We start from the raw sequence: 19,430 nt of genomic DNA on the forward strand, positions 1-19,430 counted from the left end.
ATCATCGCAGATCTTACATTCGCTTGCTCATCTATTCTTGTCACTACTTATAATATTTTTTCGGTGTAATTTACATGAAGAATAGACCCTTTTGTGGTAAGTTGGTGAACATGCCCAATATACACTTCCGCGAGGTAGAGCTTGGGTAGAACAAAGGAATTTTCCTCGCGGAAGTGTATGTTGAGCATGCTCTACGCATGTTCATCGACTACCCAACATTAGCACAAAAGGTTCTATAGAAGCCAGGTACTGCAAGAGATTGGTCCGTAACATTTTATTACCCCTACTTATCAGGTATTTTGTTGTTTCAGTTACGTTTAGTTAAACACTCTTTATGGATTGACATTTGACCAAAAGCAGATTTAAATCGGATTACATGTACATTTCTTGCAGAAATTCTAAATACGGTTAGAATGTTCTGTGTGGTTTTAAATTTGGCAACTTAATCTCATTTTAAAGGAAAATATCCTACAGTACTTTTCAATGTAATTTTTCATCAAAAGAATAAATGAATTTAATCCATAATTCGATAATTAGTCGATTTAAAGTCACCGACTACTGACAAGCAAATTATTGCTACATGTGTCAATCGACGAAATGGTTATCGGTGCTTTTTCAAGTCCAAAGTATTAGTTTCATAGTGTTTATTCTGACGGTCGTGTTTCTGTATTGACCAAGGCTATATTTAAATTGCAGAAATATTACGACAATAAAAACTTTATACCGTTTTTTTTCTTATTTATTTTATGAACTAACTTGTAAATATATTTTTTTTCGATTTCAAATACTTAAACGCTGCATTTTTGGTTTGTGAAAAACTATATAGCAGTACTTCATATTTAAAGAAAGTAAAAATTCTGTTATACATTGCTTTTTTTTTTAAAGATTTATCATATCTCAATGTTTTTTGTTTTTTGTTTTTATTTGGATTTTTTTAGGGAGAGAGAGCATTTAACTTTATTTATTTGCAGGAAGATGTTGTGCCCTTTTGATGTTTTCGATCCTCACGGCGATCAAGGACAGACAAGTCGATATCATATGATATTTATTTTAAGTAATAAGCACTGTGTCATTTAAAACTATTTTACCGACTCGCATTGCGCGTTTGGTAATATTGATTTTGTTACGATTTTGATTGATTCGTTATAACAGTTCGGTAAATGTAATTCGATCTGGGTTGTTTATTTACATATAATCATTTACTTTAATTTCAAATGGAGTTAAATTTTATAATATGGAGTAAATTTTGATTTGTGAAATACAAACAATGTCGTTTAGCGCTCGGTCAACGAAATCTGTAAGGTAAATATAAGTTTTAATTTAAGTTTGTGTCTTAACATTGTCTGTTTGTATTTTTAAGAAAGTTGTGATCATATGAACTGAACGGGCTTCTTCTGTTATAATTCTATATTTTTTATCAGATAGAAATGAGATCAACACACTTCTAAGCGTACACATACTGTCATATATTTACTTAAAAAGCAGTCTGTATTAAACATTGGATGATTTATGCATGTCAAAAAACCACCGATTTCACTTTTATTTCTAATTCAGAAACAGTTACAGACCACATAACCAGTCTTAGTGTGTCATTTGTACGTTTTAGATTAAAAAAAAATATATACATAGTGTATGAAATTTGCACTTTGCAAGAGTTATCGTTCTTGACATCTTCGGATTTCGTTTATTTTAGTGGGAGGATAAAGTGTGATTTTCTCAAATGTACAGATTTAATTAAAGGAAGGCCTTTGTCACACACACACACATATAGCATATGTAGACCAAAAAAGCACCGTTTGTTCCGTGTTTTCTTTTTTCTTTACCATAGACAATGTCTGAAATTTCATATAGACTGGTACTTTAGTACAAATACAGTGAAGAGTAAAGTCACGGCCACTGGTAGAGGTGATAGAAGGTGTAGGGGGAAAAAACAAGCAATTCTACCTTTGCGATCTATAAACGCCATTATATATATATTTTGTTTTAAATATGTTCCCCGTATGCAGGTCTGTATTGAGAAAACCATGCATTCATGTCCCACTTTAATCAACCAAATTTAGTACGATTACTATTGCCAAGTGCCAATTTCATATACAATCTATATGATTTTTATACCAAGACTAAAGAATAAAGTATAAAGACTGATACTAACATGATGTAAACTTACAAAATATATGAATACGAAAAATGCTGTGAAATCAATATGGGCTCTTTTTTATGCCCGGGTTCTGCCTGCAGTAGATTTAAGTTCTGACATTAAAAATGTATATTCAGAATAATGGTATTCATACAGCATTTACTTCATACCAACGACCACAAAGTTGCTCATATATCAACATGAAATATCCAAGGACATTTCAAAATATCTATAAGAAAACAGACCCTTATCGAATACCTGCCTTTCATAAATTTGTAAATCAATAGATCAATTGATCTTTTGTTGGCACTTTAACTGAGCATATTTGAAGAGTTTTAATACTTAAAATTTGTATTTTAATATATAAGTCTAAGTGATATTTTATAAACTTATAATTACGTGTGGGATTCAATATCATTTCAATTCTTTCTTTATCCATTATAACGATTAACTGAAGGGCCAGTTGAATATAAACTGTATGTATGAAACAAAATAAAGTAAAACCTGTAGAAATTGAGTCTTTCTTAGCCATACAAGTTGTTCGGTTTCAGAAATAGTTCATAGATATAGTTTTATATTGGGTTTGGTTTAAAAAAGGTTTCACTATGCATGAAATCTTTTCTACGTCAAATCTCTTTAGTTTGTTTGTTTCATTACAATATTATATTAATTTATAATGAAATCTTTAGACATCTAACCTTTTTGGGAAACATATGTTAATTAGTTTGCTCATGCACTCGATGCATAAAAAACTGAGAGTGACTTGAAGAACATTGTTTCGACAGTTGTTTGAATTTTTTTTTTCAGGGTAAGATTTGGTCGGGTTTTGTTCTGTTTCAAAACCATTATTTGTGCGTGTTTCATTTCTTTGTGCCGACTATGGAAAATTTACGTAACACAGTATATAAACCTCCATATTTAGAAACGTCATTTACAAATTAAGTTAATCCCGTCCAGACCAAACCCTGGAAGTAACTACTAGTATAACCAAGCTGCTGATTTCTTATAGTTTCAGTGCATTTCAAATACCAAACACTTTTTCAGATCTTAAACCAAAGCATCAAACCCCAACCATTTTCAAACATAGCGAAGGGTCACGGGTGGGATAGTAAGTAGAGGCATTATTTCATAGAGTTTCTGCTCCAAATATATAATAAACGGGCGGGATAGTAAGTAATGGCGTTATTACATAAATTTTCTGCTTCAAATATATAATAAAGAGGGACCTGTAGCAAGTCTAAGTAATGGGGTAAATGTTGGATCACAACTTTTTTCGGGGGGGGGGTGCGAAATTTGAAATATATTTTTTTTTCAAAATAATCCTAGCCAATAAAATGGTTGTCTCTGATAGTACTTACATAATCAAAATGGTTCGATAAAAACTGATATCACCATACATGTACATAATGTACATAAAACTATGACAATTCGTGAGTAGTACGTAAAATATGCCATTCAGTGTTTATCATGGACTTAGTCAAAATTTGCTCAAAATTCGCAAAGTAATACCTCAAGCGACGTGTTACATTACAAATGTACCATAGAGGAATGTTTATATTGTAATGGTCTATATGGGGTCATGATTTATATTTAAACAATATCGTAATTGAATATAAGATATGTCGTGTTTCAAAACAATATAAGATAAGATACTTGTATATATGTTATAAACAAAGCATGGTGTCATGTTTTGAATAAGAAACAATTGTTCACATGATAATAACTTGAGTTCTTGTATTTTTCTCCTTTTGGTTTTATAATGAAAAAAATTAAACAAGTACATCCAGACCTATCAAATTACTACACGCAGTGATTGAATGGTACAATTGATAGGTATAATTTTAATTTGATTGCAATTATATCGTAAGTATGATTTTGAAGTATTTGATATGAATTCATAATTATAATTATTTAGAGAAAGAATGCTTACTTGATAATTGAGCCTTAAAGAGTCGGGTAACACATACTGAAACTATCAATGTTGATGCTTCTCAGCAAGACCTTAAATGAAAAGCATGGGGTCTAAGTGAAAAGGAGGTGGGAGGAGGAATATGACTTCTCTGTTGAGCACGTATATGACGTATTATATATAACAGACGCAATGATGGAACCGACCCAAATCGCGACCCGCGTTGCTCAACATTGCTGTTACAATAACCCCATTTTTTGGTCGGAACTGTGCATGCAATAGTTGCAACATCTCCAGATGTCTTTTGATGTAGATAGATTAAACATTTACCTAGTTGTCTCATCCAAGATGGCAACTTTACCCAACTGGACAGAGGTGTGTTGCTCGTAAATTGATACAGTCGCGTCAAAAAGACGCTATTCGAGATTCATCCTCGTTCGATAATCTAGTTTTTATGACTTTCTTTATTAAGATTTTAGTACCAACAGGACCGCAATATTTCCAAACTCCCATTTACCCAACCTTAATTATTGTTTAATAGTAACCATTTAAACCAATATATTGAACTATTTACCAAAGCCAATGATACTAAACCGCTTTATGCATACATACATTACGAAGTAGAGATCCTTTACAAAAATAGATTTACTTTGAGAAAGAAACATATTGAATACACGTGGCTTTAAATGTACTCAATCCAATATTTTGCAAATTTGATTATGGTAATATTATTGTTGCGATTTAGTTGTATTCATGCTAAAGTTATGTATTGTCCATCACTTCTGAATGGTAGAAGACAAAAGAACGGAGTAATGACTGTCCAGGGGTAAATTGGGGGATTTGATGCCGAAAAAGAGTTTTGATCACGTCATAGCTGTCCTGGAGTCCCAAATAGAGTGGTGTTAGATGTTTTGAGATGACACGGCGCTAACAATGATCTTAGACAAGCATTGTAATCCTGGAGCAAATAAAAATTATAACTGTTAAGAACCTTAAAGGTTAAATATACATGTACAAAACATTGTCGGAAAAATTTAATACCATATGCGTTTGTACGAGCTTTAAAAATAGTCAGATCGCGAAGGTTTTCCGATCGTTTCTGACTGTTTATCAGCAAGTTGCCTATAGTTGGAGGATAATATTGATAGATATTCTCTTCTTCTGCCGATTTTGTATGTAAGTTTCAAAAATGTTTGATTGATGAAAAATAGAAAATGTTGAGAGGTGAAATTAAAAATAATGATGATATTTTTGAGCGTAGCACACACTGAAATTTAAAAAAAATCATGTAGAACCCATTAATTTACACTTGGTTTCACTTAAAAAGGTAGACCTGGGGCAAAGGGCACAACTCTTACAAATCATTCGAACGTTTGTATTCAGCATTTTACATCAATCTCATGTAAGCATCAAAGTACCTTAGACTTGATATAATTCTGCTTCAAATGAAAGCTTGATAGACTTTGATGAAACTGAGTATAATACAAACATATCACTGACTCCAAGAGTTATGTCCCTTACCCTAGGTCTACCTCCGAAAAGCTTCAAATGTTCACCCACTTAATCACTTAATCGCGAAGTTACGTGTAGGTACGAGTAAGGCTTGGTTTAACTTACACATACATGTACGACGAAATACAAATTAATCAAAGATTGACTTTCACAGCCAAGCAAATTTGAAGTGTCTGGGACTGCCTTGCCACTTGTTTGCTTATCTCCCTTTCATGTCTGTTAAGATGGTTAAATAGTTAAAACATATATTATGTTTGAGTAAGGGTCAGCTTAAAATTTGTGTTCTATCTTCGTGTGCCATCTCAATCGGGTTTCAATTTCACATTATTTAAAAATCTTGCTACATATGTTTAATTGTTTGTGTCTACACGGAGTTGAGTTTCGCCAATTTATTCAATTTAACGGAACAGGTTTTTAAATTAAAACTTAAAAATAAAAAAAAAAATCTCCTTACTGTGCCCCCTGCTTCACTGACAGTCATAGTTGGATAGTATCACAAATATCTTGAAATCGCTGGCATATTAAATTAATGATCAGATATTAAAATGGAATTATGAAAAGAACACGATTTAATTAGGGATGTTACCTGCAATTAGACCAAGGTAAGAAAGAAATACCTGCTAATTTAAAAAAAGGTCATTTTCTAGATTAAAAGTTGAAATGAAATTGATAGATTTATGATTAATATTTACAGTAAGTGTTGTAAACGTTTGATGTAAATAACAATGGAAAAGTTATAGAAATAGAACAAAACTACGGCGGAACATTTTCGGTCAGAAGCTGGTATCTAAAACTGAAGATATCAATAATTAAATTGGTTAAATGAGCGTTGTTATGGTAGCAAAGGAAAGGCACCTTTCATACGGAAAAGAAAATCAGAAATCAAATTCAGAAACCGACGAAGGATTGTGTGACGAGTTGCAGGGACAACGCACTTACAGAGTAATATGATCTTTGCCTTTTTACTTCACAAAGGGGGTGTATTTTTGTGGGGGAAAAAAACAGTAATTTTGATAAAGATAATGTTTTTTGTAAAAGAATTCTTGCGGTATATGGTACAGTTTAGCACGATAAAGCCTTAAATCCCCACTTTATAAAAGTTTATGAAATGGATCAGCTGCCTAAAAAGTCGCGCAAATAACCGAAAATGAAAACATAGTACAATAAGGAAAGCGTGGACCTTTATAAAACTATGAAACTTCATCTAACAATTGAAAACAAAGTATATTCAGTTAAATGCTAACCCATTATTTTACTTTATTTTGCCGTCATATTGGCAAAAAGAATCAATACCTTATTCATTTCAATTTTATTTTCTCACTTAGTTTGTAGATTACTGGAATAAATCTTTATCAGAGAATGGGAAAACTTCCCTTGTATGCAAATAGTCTTCAAAAGACAGAGATCAATATCCAGCTTTCGATATAACAGAGAGAATATAAAATAAGTCTTGTTTTTAAACAGATCAATGAGCTGATGGGCCATTTGATTGACATATTGTTTTAGATTATTAATGACCAGGACGAAAACCAGTGTCATTTGTGGATAAGTTATTTGTTAAAGAAGGTCCAAACCTAGCACTTAAAACAAGTTAAATATTGCATGTTTTGGTAATCTTTTTACAGAGCGTACGTTCCCCGGTTGCGTCCATTCAACGATCAGCTTGTTAGGGTTAGCAGTCTCTTTAATGGTCTTCTGGAAGCGTGCTCATATCGATTGGGAGATGCCGTTGGCGTTAAACTGCAATCAATCATAGATTTGGACAATTTTGACATATATTGTTTATTTTGCCAATTTAAGTACTGCCGATGCGGTTGCATCGGACTTTCGGTTCTTGCAGATTCGTAGTTTTTTTATTTGTTTTGCTTTGTTTTTGTTTTTGTTTTTGTTTTTGTTTTTGTTTGTTTTTGTTTTGTTTTGTTTTGGTTTTTTTTGTGCATTTCGAATTCCTGACTATGCAGTACATGCAGTACAATCTATTGATATCTTATTTTTTAATATTGTTCTGTGGAACTCGGCTCTTGTCTTTAGAAGTCCCCGAAATTCCTTCATTAAACATTTTGTTCGAATTTGAGAGTAATGCAACTGAATAATAATAAATGAATACCGAAATTTAACCCTCACAGCACGAGTCCGCTTTATTTAATCGTGTTTTGACTTTGGAACTTGACGTATCAGCGATTGTTTGATGAATTGCTCAAGTTTTAAATCAGTAGGTTGGTAATGCAGTTTATAAACTAAGGCCTGGCAATTAAAAATCTCATTTCTCAACTAAGTGCAAGCTAAGTCGACATACTTTGCATCTCAACAGATATGACAGGAAACGATGGAGGTTTAAAAAAAAAACAGAGGCGACACAGATTTAATGAAATGGGAGGTCCCAGCTATAATTTTCTAATTTTTGCTCTATTTTTGCACAAAATTAACAAAATATTCCAATGAAAGGTGGTTCGAACTCTTGGGATCAATACATTTGTCTATTAAGTCATTTAGGAAAAGTCGCCTTGTAGTAACTCAGGAATACGGACTATTTGGGTGAAGGCAATTTCGGTACTGTAGTTCCGAACACAAATAATACCCCGATTAAAACCCAAGTATACATGACAATCAATCACGATTAAGGTATTTGTACGTCCTTTTATCTTTTAATAAATCACAACCGATCACAGAATCATTATAGTAAGATTTTCTGTGGAGATAGAGGGATCAAACAGGGTTTAACATCAGATAGCTCGACAGGAACCCTAAAAAAGGGGTATTACGTAACCGGTGATTGATAGCTCGACATTGTTAGGCTGTGTGGATTTTCACGACAAAGCATTGAAGGTACAAAAGGGAATTTAATCAAAGCTTTATCTTTTCTTATTTTGACTGAAACTTATATATATCTAAAATCCCATGTAGTGGAAGCAAGCATGCAAAACCAAAAGAAATATGCAAAAATCATAACCCCGTCAATATGTGGAATCCGAATTTCCACAAATAACTGTCTGTTTCAAGTTAAAAATCTTTCTTGGTGGATTCTTTTAGTTTTTGTGAGACTAGGGGTGTATCAGTTCTTGTATGATAAGTTACACACTGAATTTATTAGGTATTATTCGTGGAGATAACCATTCAAATGTATCCATGTCCTTCTAATGGAAAATTAATGCGAGGTACGTTTTAAAGGACGCCCAATTTGCACTTATTTGACCTAATGCAAGTGTTATATATACAGAATACATTATGTAACTAGAAAAACTCTCTGAAGGAAATATCTTCCCCTTCCCCTGCATAGGTGGATCTAGGGGTGCAGGGGGTTGGCAGCTTTTCTTTTTATTGGAAAATTTGTCATTTACATGTGTAAAATTGACAAAAAAGTGGTAAATAATGTCCTAGCATCCCTTTTTCTGAGGAACCCCGGCTGGCACCTCCTTTTCAAAGTGCTTTGATCCGCCCCTGCCCTGATAACTATATGGTCAAAATATAAAGAAGACATCTAACAATATGTTGAATCTAATATCGTATCCCATGTCACACCTATATAAAACTTCTGTCGGAATATCAAATAGCTTTGATGAAAAGTCGCATAGAAAACTGTAAAAAAAATGTGTTGACGCACGAAAGGACGGACAGACGGACGGACACCATGATCAATTTCAAAGCAACCATTAAACTTGCATATTATGTTTTCAGCTACCGGGGCTTGTTACTATACATTGGATATCTATCACAACCATGCACATGATTTATAAGTCCATGCCCCAGTTTTCATCATCATTCACATCGTTAAAACTACATATTCTGACTTAAATAAACCTTTTATTCAGGAAACATCTCAGATTTCAGACTTGTGAACATTACAAAATCAATACCACAATTGTTTACGATGTGACATAATGTACATTTCCATAAAGATCCAATAACTATAAATGTAAATGTATATTTCATTGTTTTGTATCTTCTTTTGTGCGAGCGCCAACATTTTGTGTTTGTGAATAAATAAACTTTATAAGACCAAGTATGTTGTTTTGCGGAAGCCAATATACATTTAAGTAGTTCAACAATGTGTTTTAAAATAATATAGTCCTTTATGTCGTCAAGGAACTAATCTTGACAAGAATATGGTTCGAGAAATATAATTACTTTAAGTTATATTATACCGTTGAAAATGAAACTAGAAAAGGTTACGAGAGCTATTCCTGCAATATATGCCATGGCGATGTGGGCATTAAGATTTACTTGTCGGACTGGAATAACATCCAAATGGCTTAGAAAAAATAGTTACGAAAAATTAAAGCGAGAAATTGGTCGACGGATAAACAGACGGACGGGCACACCTATCGGTATAAGTATAGCCATAAAATATGCATTTATCTATTTGGTGTAAGTTCCTTGTGCCCTTACGGCACTAATCTTAACAAGAAAAAAATTCTTAAAGTTTTATTATACCGTTGAAAATGAGAATAAAACAAGTTACTAGAGCTATTACCAGGCGCTGGCTTAAGAAAAGGCGTGACGTGCGTATGCCCCCTTAAAAATGACATTTAAAAAAATAGATTTTGAATTTTCAAAAAATTCTACCACCAAAAATGTTCTTGACTTTCATTGTATTTAAGCCCCACTAACCAGAAATCCTGAATGCGCCCCTGATTTCTGCTGTAGGTGCAATGGCGATGAAGGCAATGGTAAGACTTGAATGGCTCTATATAGAGCATATGTTGACTTAATTTGGGTTTGAAATTCCCCCAGTCCATGGTTCTTCATCTTCCAGTTGTATAACTAGCATTGAAAATGTTGGGCACGTTACTTCCATGTTTGGCTTTGTTGGTAAATAAATATGTATCTAGTGGATAAAGTTATGACCAACTGGACCCAGACAAATATAGGTCCTGGAGTCTGGATTTAAAGGGTATTTCACTGATTCATCGAGGAATGCCTATACATGTTGTATCTCCTTCTGTACCTCATGGATATTTAATGAGGGTGATCCTTTGTCATAGGTGGGGTCTTCTAGCCTACATTCAAATTTGGAATTTTTGTGTCAAAATTTACCACAGTTGAAACTAGTTGATTATTTATTGTTAACACTTGGCAGCTGAATTTTCAAAAGTAAATATAAAGGACTAAAACAAATGGAGCACATATGAAGTATATTTAAAATATATGATATAATAAACTTGTGATGCCAAAATTTCATCACATGCCGTATCAACCCTCGATCTATATAACCCCTCGGGCAGGTTGCCATCGATATATTATAGGAGTTTCGGGTTGATACGGCGTATGATAAAAATTTTGTCATGCATGCAATATTCACTATGTATCAAACTCAATGGTAGACTTCGACTCGGAGTGGAAACAATTGAAGTTTCTTTTTTCGTAACTTCATTGTGTAAAATATCAGATCGAAAGAAAATTACCTTATTGTAAAAGAAGTTGATAAGAAATTTTTAAATTACATTTTTCTCCATAACACGATTATACAAAGACAGGAAAAGAGCAATATCGTGTTACATTTTCTGATAAATAAACTGGTTCACATGTTTTAATTGTAAGTTTTTTGTAAGAATCAGGCAATATGGGAAAAATCAGACACATGCATGTCAAAAATGCACTGATTTGACAATATGATTTCAGTCGAGGATGTTTTCTCTATTTGAAAAGACCATTATTTGATCTCTGCATCTCTGGATTTGCTCAGATATTTTTCAATAGAATATTAGAAAATGAAGTTTTTTGATAGCGTTATCTGCGGTTGAAATGTTCATTTTCAGTGAATTTTAATGAAACACCAACATGATATGGATCTTTTCTCTTTTCATTGATTCTTGTGGTACGAATAGTCAAGTTAACCTTTTTCCATACCATGTTTCACCCACTGCCTGATTCTTACAGAGACTGACACTTAAATAACCCAGTCCAACGTTAAATATGATTCGTTTTTAATCCTTAATAATGCATGTGTTTAACTTGATCTGTGTTTAGAGGATTACGTGTAATGTTTTAGCTTTTAATCTTTTGTATATGCATCTATAAGGTGCATTTCCGTTTATACAATTGCGAAAAAATAAAATGTGAACTTTTTTCTTTGTACTGTGGTAAAATTTGTGATTTTCACGTAAATGTTGGGAGTATACAGTTAAATACATGCTGGTGTTTGGTGGTGTGTCTATATTATAAATTCAATGGAATAAATATTATAGAAGAAATAAGATATATTCATTGAAAATTACGTGACCTTGGAGATATGAGTGCTTATGGCTCAGTAAGGCACATCCCGGAAATCGAAGCGGATCCGTACGGTGGCACACACTACTTAAGGTAGCTTTTATTAATTTCAGTCTGAGGCTTAGTTATGGAAGAATCTAATTTTGAAAAAGAAGTAAGATTACTAAATTTAGGGCAGGTCCAGAGATTTTAAAGAGGGGGTTCATGGCTATTATTTCCTCACTTTTGACAATATTTTGTTGGACATAAACAATTTGTTTCAATAAATTTCGGAATTTCTCAGTCCGCGAATGTAAATTATTTCTGCTTTCGGTTGAAAGCATGTAAGAACAAGTGTGTCTGTATATAGCTGCGAACCTGAGTGTTTTTAATTATAGAGTAAACATATATAGAGAAAAAGTGTGTGATTGGTGGTTATGGTTTTTGATACTTTTCCCTATATCAGTCCCTTTTCTCCTTTTGGACTGTCCGTTCGCACAAACCTCAACAAAAGATCCCATATTTAACGCATAGGACAACAGCTTTTTTGCCGTCTCCCATAGAAGAAAGGGTTTGGTTTTCCTGAGTCAGGACTGACTGAAAGCTGTAACTCTGCCACTTGTTTTAAACATCATGTGAAGTAAATTTGGAAGTCTTTTCTTCTCTTTCAGATGGAGTAAGACTGCTAGAAGTTTACCTGAATCCCGACGAAGACTTTCGACATCGTTTAGCAGGGAATTATCCCACTTAGACGATGACTCTGGAGTTCCATATCGACTACCTCGGATTTCGCCTCGGGGAGATGGTAAACATGATGATGAAGAAGTACACAAAGTCTTCACCCGATTTGGCTATGAGCCATCTGTCAGGTTTGTAATTTTGTATTGTTGATCACAGACTGTTTGTTTTGATACAAACATTAGTTCATGAACTCTAAATTGCATAATTAGACAAAAACAAAGACAATGTATAACAAAAATCTTCGCAACTCGTGGTATGTAGTAAGGTTTTTTATTTCTTTAACAAACACATTCACAATACAACAGTAATGAATAACTGTTTGCGATAAGTGATACAAAAAATCCGAAAAGACCTATGGGTGAGGAGCTGACTATCTTAAGATGAGTCATCTCCAATGATTTCCATCATATCATGTTATCAACAAAACTTTTCAAGCATATCGGATCTTTCAACAAAACTGGCGAAATAGAAACACAGACAGGCTTATACTGTAAGGCCAAAAATATAATATGCCTGTTTCCTGCTACCTTACCTACCCTATTTTGTGACTAGCCTATACATTTTATGACCATTTTCGCTCAAGTACCGTTAAAGTCAAGATTGTTTCCCGATTAACTCGATGTTGTTACTAAAATAATTTTCGTACCTACTTATATTTTTATTCTTGCTGGTAGCAGGAAACAAGAATATTTTTGGCCTTAACGTTAATCTATATACATATACTCCTAGTCACAAGTGTAACTAAAGATAACAATCAAAACTTGGAGAGAAAAAAACAACTGCATTAAGTGAGGTAATATTGTTTTATTTGTTGCCTCTGAGCGCAAGCAACGACTTTGAAAAAGAAGTATAATTTGACTATTGTTTTTGTGGTTTTGGTCCATGTATGATTGATGAATCTTTTACTACAAAGTATTGTGGGTATCAACCACAACTTAGACCAGGTAGCTATCAAAAGACTCATAAACTCATGGTGTTTCTAGTAAAGCAGATTATACCGCTTAACCTACCGGTGCACCTGGTCCATGCTCCCAGTTTTTAGTGGAGTTCGAGTTGCTCATTTACTTCCGTTACTTTGTATGTATTATTTTGGTTATTTTATGTTCTTTGTTGTATGTGTGTCTGTTTTCCAAGTCTGGTCTTTGTTCTTGGATTACATTCGTTTGATTTATGCTAGAACCTTGGTTCCCTTGATTGCTCTTTTATAGTAATGTTTTATCGTTTTCAGGGTACCAGAGTTAGTTCCCGTTGTAAGAATGTTGAATCCACCTCAAACATACTCACAACAAGAGAGGCAGATGAATTTAGCTGTACCTAAGTTTCACAACGCTGCTATCACCCCAACTGTTCGTCAACTACAATGGAACCCAGTAAAAGATGGCAATATGGAGGAAGTACAACTGTACAGACAGTAAGTTTAGATTACAGTGTTTTCATGAGACAGGTGTGGCCTGGAAGACTTGGGGACAAAGTCCGAATCCCGTTTGATAGCTGTGATACTTTGCTGTTGAAATGAAGAAGCAGTTAATTTTTAAAACCAGTAATTAGTTATTTCTACGTTTTCTCATTTATCAAAATGCAAGACAATCCATTAGCTTGAATCCCTGCTCTAAAACTGGTTTTGTGACATGACAAGCGTCTTCGTTTTCTACTACTTTACACAGGGAAATATTGTTGGCGTAAATCGTAAATTTCATGTGAATCGAACTTCACATAAAATTCGCGTGGTTTTCACGTGAAATTCAAACACATGAACTTCATGTGAAAATTCGCATGAATTTCAAGTAAAGGCACAATTGACCAGAATTTTACATGAACTCTGTCACAAATTCTATTTGCTCCATTCAGGTGAAAATCAGGTGAAATAATTTGCTTGTGTAGAAACCGAATAGTTAAGGTTTAGTTACTCTGCAGATGTTGTTCGATGTGCGTTGGTTCGCAACGTATATAATTGGGCAATCAACAAAGTTTGGCAGACCATGATACTTTATGCAGATAGGAAATCATTATAAGTTTGTCAAATCAGATGTTGCTAATACTATTGTTTTTCCAATGAGAGGTTTCATTTGGTTAACTGAATGCTTACGTAATTGCAGAAATAAGCCTACTCGATCATTTTCGTTACACTTTTAAAAGCAAGACGAGCTAATTGAATGTTGTAAATTAATGTTTTTCTTAATGAGTCCAATATCCTGCCACTCGTCTACTGGCAAGTTTCTTTGGGTAATATTGATCTTCACCTGCATTTAGTTGTATAGTTAACATGATTAAATATATTGAATGTGGACCCAGATAGCACGACAACGTGAAACAAACATTGGTAAATGGTTTGGCAGTGTTACGGAAGAAATAGAATTGAGCACATATTTTATATAAAATTTAAATTATACGTGTATAATTTACAAAATTCCAACGATCCCAATCCATTAATGTTTAAGTTAATAAATGGTAGAACCGATATTTCTGTACAGAATGATTGGGAACTCAAGGCCTAAGCCTACACCAGAACACACAGCACGGTACGAACACACAGAGCCTTCACCATCACCAATCAGTAGAACTGATTCTCCTGCAAAATCTGTCAAAAGCATACATTGGATGCTAGGGAATACGAAACATCCCTCGTTTGATAACAAGGTTTGTAAAATAGCAATATAATGGACCCTTTGTCTTAACTTGCAGTGCAGTCAATGGCCATGGACATGTGCAAGAGTGGATCCAGGATTTCAGGTTATTTCGGGGGCATAAATAGAAAAAACCACGATGCAAGACCAAAAAAAAAAATACAAATATGGGGGCCGTAGAATAAGTGAAAAATCAAGATTTCAGCAAAAATTGTTTCCTTATTTTAAGGGGCGCACACCGGGTAAGTGCTATGAACCCGCACAAGGTGTGTTACATACTTCCGCAAGGTAGAAATTGGGTTGGAACCAAGGATTTTCCTTTCTACATGTATTGAGCATGCGCAAAGACTACCCCATAAAAAAGACATGGATCTAGCTATAAGGGAGATAATCATTCTATTTGATTTATTGTTACATATACTTGAACAACGATTCTATCTATACCTGTACCATGTGACAAACCAAATACAAGCACAGGAAGAGTTATCTTCCTTTCATTTGATTTGTTCGTAAAATTTAAAAACCAAAATAGCTCTTCTTTTTTCTGATACACCGGAGTTACATTATACCAAACTAGAATTTGATTTTGTATGTTTTAATTACTTTTAGTTTATTGTTTAATTGCTTCATTAATCATTTCTTGGTGTATTTTTTGTTTTTTTTTGTTTTTTTTGTTGTTTTTTGTTTTTGTTTTTATTCTTTTGATTTGAACTTGATTTGGCAAAAGACGCTGTTTATTTTGTTTTTCAGGGAAGAACCAGGAACCAGGGACCATTCTCTAGAGAGTTTACTGTCACCTGTATAGCTCCTAATAATTGGATGAAAATGAAATGGGGTCGTTCACGGACTATTGTTCATTAAATTAATAAATTTAAGACGGATGGTCGAATGTGCGATAAATGAGGTAATTCTCGAAATTAAGGCATTAATATTTATCTCGTGTGGAGCTGTTAGTTATGGGATTCTCCTGTGTGAAACTAATAACCGCTCCTTGATTTACTTCCTTTCACTTCGTCAGCGTAGCTATGCTATCAACCAGGTCTCAAGGCATGAACATTAATTATTCTTCCGCCAAATAGCGCTATACAAATTTGCATAAAGAGGCGGGACTTAGTATTGAGTGTGGACAATGTGTAAAAACTCGAAACTGTTTGAATAGGGAATATTTCTTTGCAGACGTTTCACAGGAGAAAGAGTGAGAGCATGAATATGTGAACAGTCTGTATTGGTGATACGGTTGTTGATACATGTATTGGTGTGTTTCTGATGACATTGCTTTAAAGGCTGTTTGATATCATAATGTAAAGCTAATACATTTTCATGTGGGTGTGCAAGTTTTCAAATATGACCATGAGAGATATTTTGTCAAATTGATAAACGTTCTTTTTCGTTCAAATCGTTTGACAATTGATAAACAATTACTTCTTGTCACCAATACACCAATAACGAATAGCTGAATCAACGCGTGAACTTAAAAAAAAATATCAAAGATATATAGATATTTGATGATTAATTTATAAGGGAGTTAGTGCGGCATTGAAAGTGTGTTAATATGGTGATCAACAAAAAAGTCAGTTTAGCCAATGAACTGATGCCAGTACATACTTATTTTTGAGTAAAGGATAAGTTGCAATCAAAAGTTTTAAAATATAAATGATAGAAATATTCATTGGTTACGGTTAGTTGTGTCAAATAGAATATGAATTTTATCTATATACATTTTAGATAGTATATTATGATTGTACATTACATTTGCCAGTGGATAGCTGAATTCGTGTTTTTTCATAAATGTTTATATTGGTTATGGCAGTATTATTCAAATGACACATGCTGTTCAGTGTATCCGTGTTTTATGTAAGCGCTGTGGTGGGTATGCTGTATTCTATAATCAATGAGTTTTTATTGTAAATATTGTGGTATGCAATAACTGTAAATTGGAGGACGAACAAATTGTTAAGCTATTGTAAGATCGTGAACAGTTTAAGAAATTGTAACTTTTAATTATATGTTAGTAGAAAGTTCAAGATGATTTTAACTAAATATTGTCGTAGATCAATAGTCCCATTGGAGCTTATAATGAAGATACTTTGAAGATCTATATTTTGATGCATTTGGAACAGATTTATCATGTCCGGGAGGGGTTACTTGCGAAAAATACCAGTCAAGGGATGAAAACGTTCCCGAGTCGTAGTCGAGGGAAATTTGATTCTCCAGACTCAGTGGTATTTTTTGCAAATACCCCTCCTTGTCATAATAAATTTGTTTACCTATGTCAAATACCAATTTTTAAGTGATAGATTGTTTCATGATTTCGTGGTTTCTATGTCTTTCTAGATCTGCTACACAGCCGCGTTTTGACTGTTCTTATATATATATATATATATATATATATATATATATATATATATATATATATATATATATATATATATATAAGGTGTAATTAAATGGATTAATTCCTTGTTTTTACTTCTACTGGCTCTATAGTAATGTCATATGCTAACTTGATCAAGATGTACAAAATTAGTGTTTTTGTTTTTGTTACTTTGCAGAAAAGTGCATGACCCATTTAAATTAGTTTTAAGGCAAATAGTAAAAAAAAAGAGGCTGAAAGCATAAGGTGGCGGAGAAAGGGGAGATAAGCATAAGGAGACGGAGAAAGGGGAGATAAGCATAACGAGGCGGAGAAAGGGGAGCTGTTTAATACTTTACTAGTACCAATTCCATGAGCTCAGTTTGAAGTCTGATAAAAGCAAGTGGAAGAGTCGAACTGTTCTTTTATATTGTTTTCCCTCGCTGTCTGTTTTGTCCAATACCCTTCTGCCATACTTATACCAGTATATTATAAAGTAATATTGTATACTCTAGGGAATAGTTTCTTATATTTTTTGTGCTATGAGATAAATATAGTATGTGATATTGTTTGTTAAATATTTATATCATTGGGTTATGATATGTGCAATTGTTCTTAATAATTTTCATTAAAATATTTAAAAAACAATTCTTCTATGTTTATTTTGACTTTCAAACGTTTATTGCTGATTTTCATGTGAATTTATCCTAACTTAGCTAGTTCATTTTATGACAATGTTCACATCAAATTTGTCCGAGTTGACCGTCAGAACCACGTGAATTTCAAGTTGAATCTGGTTGATTTCCAATGGATCTCGATATAAAAGATTTAAACATGGACTTTTTTGCCAGCGTATATTACGTAAGGAAAAGGGAAAGACACCCACGCGCACGTGCGCTCTCGTACACACATCCCACCAAAGAGCGATTCATCATCAAGATTTTAACTTTTTTTGCCAAAGATATATTTTGAAAAATTGATTATTTCGATTGAAATTACAGTTGTTTCTTATTAAACAATGATCTATATTGCTTTTTTTTCTTGTCTTTATTTTTTTTACAAAATGACAAATACAGAATGAGACATTGTTTTGCGGGTCACTATACAAATTACGGATATTTTACCTCAAGTCGTGAAAGTAGTACAATTATAGTCCAGAATCTTTCACTACGAAGACAAGTAACATATTACTTTTGATAATTTATGACATCGGAAAAAGAATCATTCCAAACTTGGTCCATCAATGTGTCATTGTGTCAAGCGTTTAGAGAAAGAAATACAATATAAATGATAAGACAGTATTTCGGAAATAGTCGGAGAAGCAGGAATGCTTGTCGGCATTGGAATAAGTACCAAAAGGTGCTGATGTCGCAGCAACTACTCGTGCAGTAACAGAATATGGACATCAATGTAATGCACAACAAACTCGATGGCATATAACAGAAGTCGCTAGACCAGACAACAACTGACCAAAAAATGAATTATAAACCCCAGATACGTGGCAGAAGAATTATCTCGACAAGTTCGAAAAACTTAAACAATGTAACTAATTGTCAATAACTTGGAATCCACGGCTGTTCCGAAAGGCCATGTGAGCTATTACAATCACTATGTGCCCGTCGTCCGTAAACTTTTTCTAACATCTTCTCCTTCGAAAAAAATGTTGGATTTTCACCAAATATTAAGCATTTTTTAAGGGTTTTAAGGCTTTGATAAGGAAAATAAGAGGTTTTCTAAAATAAAGGTATTAGGAAAGTAAAGGCTTACTTAAAATCCTGGGAAGCAAAAAACATACATGTAGCTTAGACAGACCATGGTACAAACAAGTCTATCACCAGGTAAGGACATATCTCAATTCTATGCTTCAGACAAAAGGTACTATTATCCCCAAACTCCACCACAATAATACTCTGTTTCTCAAAATTTAAAGTTTAATTCAAGTACAATGACAGAGCTTAATGCAGT

General features: G+C 33.5%; 1 protein-coding gene across 3 annotated transcripts; it reads left to right on the plus strand.

Annotated features, from left to right (window-relative positions):
• The first annotated feature begins 1,145 nt into the window (after positions 1-1,145).
• Positions 1,146-18,113, plus strand: LOC148600024 (uncharacterized). 3 transcript variants are annotated; one of them, XM_088558255.1, is made up of 5 exons: positions 1,146-1,302; positions 12,419-12,616; positions 13,717-13,899; positions 14,960-15,125; positions 15,863-18,113. In XM_088558255.1, the coding sequence occupies exons 1-5, from the start codon at positions 1,268-1,270 to the stop codon at positions 15,971-15,973; spliced, it is 693 nt and encodes a 230-aa protein (XP_088414381.1). In that variant the 5' UTR covers positions 1,146-1,267; the 3' UTR covers positions 15,974-18,113. The 3 variants fall into 3 exon arrangements, with proteins under 3 accessions (XP_088414381.1, XP_088414382.1, XP_088414380.1); XM_088558256.1 differs by lacking the exon at positions 1,146-1,302 and adding an exon at positions 6,002-6,160; XM_088558254.1 differs by lacking the exon at positions 1,146-1,302 and adding an exon at positions 11,492-11,861.
• Positions 18,114-19,430: the final 1,317 nt, after the last annotated feature.

Source organism: Perna viridis, chromosome 13, assembly GCF_037379345.1.
Source record: "Perna viridis isolate PV_CMFRI_1.1 ecotype Kerala chromosome 13, ASM3737934v1, whole genome shotgun sequence".
NCBI classification, from domain to species: Eukaryota; Metazoa; Mollusca; class Bivalvia; order Mytilida; family Mytilidae; genus Perna; species Perna viridis.

Excerpts from the sequence above, each read along its gene's own strand:
- LOC148600024 (XM_088558254.1), top strand. The coding sequence starts at position 11,788 with ATGAGTGCTTATGGCTCAGTAAGGCACATCCCGGAAATCGAAGCGGAT. Across the intron at positions 13,900-14,959 it reads GAAGTACAACTGTACAGACA|AATGATTGGGAACTCAAGGC; the intron begins GTAAGTTTAGAT and ends ATTTCTGTACAG. Across the intron at positions 15,126-15,862 it reads ATCCCTCGTTTGATAACAAG|GGAAGAACCAGGAACCAGGG; the intron begins GTTTGTAAAATA and ends TTTGTTTTTCAG.